The sequence below is a fragment of the Nicotiana tabacum genome, chromosome 3 (assembly GCF_000715075.1).
Source record: "Nicotiana tabacum cultivar K326 chromosome 3, ASM71507v2, whole genome shotgun sequence".
NCBI lineage: Eukaryota > Viridiplantae > Streptophyta > Magnoliopsida > Solanales > Solanaceae > Nicotiana > Nicotiana tabacum.
The window spans coordinates 152465378-152473509 of record NC_134082.1 but is presented as its reverse complement, the minus strand read 5'-3'; the positions used below and the strand labels follow the sequence as shown (position 1 = coordinate 152473509).

The 8132-nt window shown below is 37.2% G+C and overlaps 1 protein-coding gene across 1 annotated transcript; it reads left to right on the top strand.

Moving 5' to 3' along the window:
- The first annotated feature begins 1025 nt into the window (after positions 1 to 1025).
- LOC107796065 (putative LRR receptor-like serine/threonine-protein kinase At3g47570) lies at positions 1026 to 7571 on the top strand. The gene is made up of 3 exons (XM_016618784.2): positions 1026 to 1725; positions 1838 to 1967; positions 7481 to 7571. The coding sequence occupies exons 1-3, from the start codon at positions 1026 to 1028 to the stop codon at positions 7569 to 7571; spliced, it is 921 nt and encodes a 306-aa protein (XP_016474270.2).
- Positions 7572 to 8132: the final 561 nt, after the last annotated feature.

Here is an 8132-nt window from a genome sequence, read left to right as displayed (position 1 = left end):
AACCACTTTAGTAAAGGGTTATATCAACTCACCTCAAAATTTCTTGAGCCAATACGTAGGTCCCAGTCCAATTGATACCAGTCAAACAATCGATTCTACAACAATCGGTATATTTTAATCAGTTTTAAAGTACTACACCTAAATATGAAATTTATTGATGATATAGAGGAAGAAGGGAATTAACTACTCAATTCTTAGCTAATACTACTGTAGGGTAATTGACAATAAGAAATTTTATATACCTGAGTTCAAGGATTAGTGGTTTGTAAGGAACCCTAGAATATTTTCGTGGCCTCCTGAGTAAGCAGGGCTGCCTTTGTTTCGTAGGCTTGTATTTACTTTTTTTTTTCCTTTCCGCTTTTGTTTTGTTTATTCAAATAGGGCTTCTACCTTTTTGTTGCTTTTCTGAACAGGGCTTTTGCCTTTTGCCTCCTTCTAAAATGAATTACGTACTATTAAATGCAAGGCTTTAAGCCATTTGTTTTGTTTGTTATTTTATTTGTTTTTCCTTTTTTTTTACTTAACTAGTATTTAATAATTACCCAATTTTAATAATTAACAATATTAAAACTATTAATATTTTCCTAATTTTATATCCAATTTTATATATATATTTCACTATAGGCAAGATAGAAATAATAAAAATAGTAATAATTTAGTTCTATAGTTAGCGTGTCTCGAAACTTTTATAAATTTAAGGAGTGTTACATTGATCATCCAAGATCTTGCATTGTTCATCCTTGTATTAGGAAAAGGGCAAAACCTTCATGTTATTGTTATGGACAGAAGTTGCAATCTTCTCTTCGCTCTTGCAGTTTTCCTTCTGCTTCATGTCAATACTTCACTACTGTTCCAAATATTAGCACTGATGAAGCAGCTCTTCTTGCCTTGAAATCTCACATTTCTTCTTCAGATCCTAACTACATCTTAGCAAGCAACTGGTCTTCTTCCAGCCCAGTGTGCAACTAGATTAGAATCACTTGAAGCTCTCGCCACCATAGAGTCGCAGCTTTAGACATTCAAGCATGCAACCTTTTAGTACCATCTTGATTTTGTACGTCCCTTTGGGAGTGGGTCTGTTATTTCTTGCATTAGCCCTCGCGTATGTATTTTTAAGATTGCAAAAGATAAAGAAGAATGCAGGTCAAGCAGATCCGTCCCTTCTAATAAGACATGAAAGAATTTCCTATCATGAATTTGAACAAGCAACAGAAGGATTCAATGAAAGCAACTTGCTTGGTAATGGGAGTTTCAGCATGGTCTATAAAGGGATACTAAAGGATGGTACTCTTTTGGCAGCAAAGGCATTCAATGTGCAATTGGAAGGTGCATTCAAAAGTTTTGATACAGAATATGAGATGTTGCGCAACCTCTGCCATCGAAATCTTACTAAAGTCATCACTAGTTGCTCCACCCCCGATTTCAAAGCCTTAGTATTGGAATACATGCCGAATGGAACATTTGAAAAATTGTTATACAGTCATAACTTATTCTTAGACATGTTGCAGAGATTAGATATAATGATAAACATTGCATTTGCGATGGACTATCTCCACAATGGCTATTCAACACCAGTGGTGCATTGCGACTTGAAGTCAAGCAATGTGTTGCTAGATCAAGACATGGTTGGCCATGTGAGTGATTTTGGCATTGCAAAATTGTTAGGTGCAGGGGAGGCTTTTATGCAAACTAGGACAATTGCAACCATTGGATACATTGCTCCAGGTATTATAACTTCAAAACTTCATCATATCCTTAGAGTACCCAAAACACTAATTCTTTGCCCAGCTGGATATAGATTGGTAAGTTTTTCTAATTATTTTGACCATAATCGCAGAGTATGGACAAGATGGAATAGTATCCACGAGTTGTGATGTTTATAGTTTTGGCATCTTGATGGTGGAGACGTTTACACGAATGAGACCAAGTGATGAAATATTTACTGGAGACTTAGCATACGACGTTGGGTTAGTGATTCTTTTCCAAGTTAGATTCATAGGGCGGTGGATGCTAATTTGGTACTGTTGAATATGTCAAAACATCCCACATCGGTTGGGGAGAAAATTGGGTAGGAATTTCACCCTATAAAAGGAGGCCTAATATTTAGGATTTAAACACACCTCTCATTTGTCTTTTTATCTTCTTAAGGTATTTGTATCTTCTCTCTTTAGTATTATTTCACTTGTATTTTTTGAGTGGAATAAAATATTGGTTGTATCCGAGGAAGTAGGCAAAATTGGCCAAACCTTGTAAATTCCGGTGTTCCTTTTATTGTTGTTTTATTGTCTTATTTATTATTTGGTGACTGCCATATTTTTTTGGTGTAGTAATTGTGACTCATTCACAATATATACATTTGGTTTTCGCAACAATTGTTATCAGAGCCAAGGTACTGTCTAAGTATACTCTGTGGTTGCACCATAGTCTGATCTTCCACATCAGAAAAGATTTATCTTGGTAACTGAGTCAAGGTTCTGTCTGAGTATGCTCTGTGGTTGCAGCTTAGTCTGATCTTCCACACCAGAAAGGAAATAATCTTGATTTGTGTCGTCAAGATTGTGAGAGAAATTTCTGTGAGAGATATTGTGCCATCAAGCCCTTCTTTTTTTACGATATAGGATGGAAGGAATACCACACAATTTTTTATTTAACGAAATTTCTCTCAGAGAAGTTTGTTCGGCTTTGTACAGCTATGAACAAAGAAAGGGAGAAAAACAGAAGGGCGGAGAAGGAGAAGCACTGGTTGTGAGGGGTCCTCCTCAAAATCAAACGAGGACAAAGAAGGGAAGATCCAAGTCAAGATCTAGACCCAGCAAAGATGAATGTGCCTTTTTGTCGAGAAAAGGGGCACTGGAAGAAAGACTGTCCGAAGTTGAAGAATAAGACCAAACATAACAATGGAAAGGCCATTATGGATTCAAATGTAGTTGATTGTGATGATTCAGACTTCTCATTAGTTACAACAGAACCATCAACATCATCAGACATATGGTTGATGGACTCAGCTTGTAGCTATCATATGTGTCCCAACAGGGACTAGTTTCGTGGAATTTCAAGAAGGAGAATATGGAGTCGTCCACACAGCGGATAACAGCCCTCTTACCTCATATGGCATTAGTTCAATACGATTAAGGAACCATGATGGAATGATCAGAACATTAACAGATGTTCGATATGTACCGGATTTGAAGAAAAATCTCATCTCTGTGGGAGCCCTAGAATCAAAAGGGTTCAAAATCATTGCAGAAAATGGAGTGATGAGAGTATGCTCCGGTGCACTAGTGGTAATGAAGGCTAATCGGAAGAATAATAATATGTACCGCTATCGTGGCAGTACAGTTATTGGGAAAGCGACAGTGACATCCAGTGACGACAAAGAGGCAGAAGCAACCAAGTTATGGCACATGCGCTTGGGACATACTGGAGGAAAATCCTTGAAAACTCTATCAGATCAAGGATTGTTAAAAGGAGTAAAGGCTTGCAACTTCGAGTTTTGCGAGCATTATGTCAAAGGGGAACAGACAAGGATTAAATTTGGTACAGCGATCCATAATACTAAAGGCATTTTGGATTAAGTATACTCTGATGTTTGGGTCCTTCCAAAACACCTTTACTGGGTGGGAAGCACTATTTTGTAACCTTTGTTGATGATTTTTTCCGAATAGTGTGGGCGTATACAATGAAGAGCAAAGATAAAGTGTTGGGAATTTTTCTCAAATGGAAGACGATGGTGAAGAATCAAACAGGCACGAGGATCAAGTGTATTCGCACAGACAATGGAGGTGAATACAAAAATGATCATTTCAATAAGGTCTGTAAAAATGATGGCATCTTCAGACACTTCACTGTCAGACATACACCACAATAGAATGAAATGGCAGAACGTATGAACCGGACCTTGCTGGAGAAGGTATGGTGTATGTTGTCCAATGCTGGCTTGGACAAAGAATTTTGGACTAAGGCAATTACATATGCATGCCACCTCATTAATCGCTTACCATCTGCTGCTATTGATGGCAAGACACCATTTGAAAAATGGTATGAAAAGCCTGTTGTAAATTATGACTCTTTGCACGTATTTGGCTCAATTGCATATTATCATGTGACAGAGTCAAAATTGGATTCAAGAGCAAAGAAGGCTATTTTATGGGGATTACTTTTGGAGTCAAAGGATATCGCTTATGGTGTCCTATGACAAAGAAAGTAATATTCAGCAGAGATGTTACCTTTGATGAATCTGCTAAAGTAAATAAGGTAACAGAAGATACCAAACAAAATGAGAGTGTTTCTAAGCAGGTGGAGTTTGAGGAAAAATTTATTTTTTCTACACAAGAAGCAGAGGAGGAAACAAATGAAGATTATCTTCTAAGAGAAGAGCCAGTAGAGAGGGAGATTTTAGCTCAGTAACCTCAACAACTTGAATCAATAGCAACCAGCAGTCCAAAAAGGACAATTACAAAACTTGTTCGTCTTATAGAGACGGTTGCTTGTGCCGCCTCAATTGTAGCTGATGATGTTCCTACCACTTATAAAGACGCAGTCCAAAGTTCAGAAGAAGATAAGTGAAGGATTGCCATGAATGATGAAATAGAGTCCCTTCATCAGAATCATACATGGAGATTGGCCAATCTCCCGAAGGGAAAGAAAGCAATTGGGTGCAAATGGGTATTTGCAAAGAAAGAAGAATTTCCTAACCAAGAAGATGTTCGCTACAAAGCAAGATTGATAGCCAAAGAATATGCTCGAAAGGAGGGAATTGATTACAATGAAGTGTTTTCTCCAGTTGTAAAACATTCCTCCATTAGAATTATGTTGGCTTTGGTAGCACGATTGGATTTGGAACTAGTTCATATGGATGTAAAAACTGTGTTTTTACATGGAAACTTGGAGGAGGAAATCTACATAACTCAGGTAGAAGGATTCAAAGTTGCTGTAAAAGAAAATATGATGTGCAAACTTGAAAAATCATTGTGCGGATTGAAACAATCTTCTAGACAATGGTACAAGCGATTTGACAAGTTTATGTTGCGGCAAGGGTACAAGAGAAGCAAATACGATCATTGTGTGTATTTGCGCAAACTTGAAAATGGTCCCTTTGTATATCTTCTCCTATATGTTGATGATATGTTGATAGCTTCCAAGAATTCGGAAGAAATTGATAAGTTGAAGATTCAACTGAAGAAGGAGTTCGAGATGAAAGATTTGAGTGAGGCAAAGAAAATTCTTGGCATGGAGATAATAAGAGATAGACGTTCAAAGAAACTTTGTTTATCTCAGAAAGAATATTTGAAGAGAGTACTACAGCGCTTTGGCATAGATGAGAAGACTAAGCCAGTTAGTACTCCACTTGCTCCCCATTTTAAGCTAAGTACTATTATGTCGCCAAAAAATGAAGCTGAACGGGAGTATATGTCAAGGGTACCATATGCAAATGTTGTTGGTAGCTTGATGTATGCAATGGTCTGTACGAGACCTGACATTCACAAGTTGTTGGAGTTATTAGCAGATATATGCATAATCCAGGAAAGGAGCATTGGCAAGCTGTGAAGTGGATTCTACGGTATATTCATAATACTGTAGAAGTTGGGTTAGTTTTTGAGCAGTAATGCAATCAGTCTGTAGTTGGATATTGTGACTCAGATTTTACGGGTGATCTGGACAAATAAAGATCAACTACTGGTTATGTGTTTACTTTTGCAAAGGCACCAGTTAGTTGGAAGTCTACTTTGCAGTCAACAGTTGCTTTGTCTACAACAGAAGAAGAGTACATGGCTATTACAGAGGCTGTGAAGGAGGCAATTTGGCTTCAGGGGTTGCTAAAAGCGCTTGGCATTGGACAAAAAAGTATCACAATTTTTTGTGATAGTCAAAGTGCTATTCAATTAGCGAAGAACCAAGTTTATCACGCAAGGACGAAGCACATTGATGTTCGATATCATTTCGTACGAGAAATCATAGAAGAAGGTGGAGTCAAGGTGAAGAAAATTCATACTACAGAAAATCCTGCTGATATGCTGACAAAAGTGGTGACTGCGGTCAAGTTTCAACATTGTTGAACACTGAAGATTGAAGATGAAGACACAACCAAAATTTGTTACTGAGAGAAAATTGAAGATGCGGAATTTTGTCAAGGTAGAAATTTGTTGAATATGTCAAAACATCCCACATCGGTTGGGGAGAAAATTGGGTGGGAATTTCACCCTATAAAAGGAGGCATAATGTTTAGGATTTAAACACACCTCTCATTTGCCTTCTTATCTTCTTAAGGTATTTGTATCTTCTCTCTTTAGTATTATTCACTTGTATTTTTGGAGTGGAATAAAATATTGGTTGTGTCCGAGGAAGTAGGCAAAATTGATCGAACCTCGTAAATTCTGGTGTTCCTTTTATTATTATTTTATTGTCTTATTATTAGTCAGTAGTCAACACTAGTGGAATCAGACCATCGGCTCTGGATTCCTGTATTTTCCAAATAATGAGATTAAATTTTGTTATATCGTAAAAACCTGGTATTTCTAATATATAATGTTCAAATAAAAAATCAAAAAAGTAAAATTCATGTGCAACTTCATTTGAATCTCTTTAAAGAGATACCACACAACTTTGAGCTCTCTTTTGAATCTCTTTAAAGTTGTGTGGTATCTACTGGCATGAGAGTGAAAATGTATGAGATGAGAGAAAAGAGAAGAAATGATGTGAGGCTGCAGACGTAGAAACAATTTCAAAGAAACATCACTAAAATATATGATTGTTGCGTTGTCAATGACTACAAATAGTTCTACAAAACTTTGGATTAAACCAAGTGAATCATCGATGATGAAGTGAGAACTACAAAAATCAAAGGGAAAAAAATATACAAAAAGATCTCAGCTATAAAAAAATGGGATCTCTTAATCCTCCCTTGAGAGAATCTACGCCAACTAATAGACTAACAACACGAAGTCCAGAAGCCTTCAACCAACTATAGATTCATGTTTCCTACAACAACAATTTGTATGGAAAACAGCAGCACCGGAATTTCAAATGTGCATCTTCATAACTGACACTCTTTCGAATCTCGTTAAAAGCTGTGAGGTATCTAATGGCATGAAAATAAAATGTTTTACAAGACCATCTGCTTTAATGGTTTTGCAATTCTTCAGAGCAATTGTAATTAATGACCCGGTATGCAAGGCTCTCAGTCTCTGGAACCATAGCTGAAGTTAAGCCATTCCAAAAGTGAAATGTGACTGCTTCTTTGAGGATAGTTTTAAATAGCATATCTTGTTCAGCTTTCTCACTCTCCGTTGTTGGTGCTGAGAAATGTCTGCCAAAGGAAAACATGTTCGGATGCTGCTGAAGCTCACTGAATGAGATATTAGACAGCCAAGGTTTTTGATAAGTTAGCTTTTTAGCCAACTTCTCTTGTGTTCCTATAGAGTTTTATGCCCCATTTGTTGGAATAAGTTGAGTAATTATGCTCTGAATGGTGTATTTTCAGGATTATGGAATTGTGTGGATGCTTTGAGAATGATAAACATGGAAAAATAGCAAGAAAAGACCAAGTCCAAGTGAACAATTGGAAGAATTGAAGTTGTAACTGAAGGCCAAAAATTTACATAGACTACGATGCGAAGCACGTACGTAGCCTACACACCTGGAAAATGGGATTAAGCTGAAGACTGGGATGTTCTGGTTTTGCCTATGAAGCACTTGTCCTACATGCTCTATGTAACATCCCAGACTTTAGACAGATTCCCACATCGGCAAAACACAAGAGGGATGCTGAGTATATAAGTTAACAAGCCTTAGACCCTAGTAACGCGTGAGGGCCTAGGCAAGAAGCTGAAACTCACATAGCCTACGTGAAGCCTTGTGTCCCAAAAGTGGACAAAATTGCCCTTGGTTAGCCCCACGTAGCTTCAGAAGTTTGGGTCATTTTTAGGTCATCTTTTTTATATAACAAGTAATTCTACTGATTCAAATATGGCCATCCGGATCTTATGTACTGGTTATTTATCTACTTTGCCTTGGTCGAGTCAAAATGTTATACACAAGAAACACTAGAGCTTTTGAACTCTGTTATGCCACTCTAGGCGAACAGTAATATATTTGAATTGTAACTACAATGCATCATCGTAGAAATGGCACTT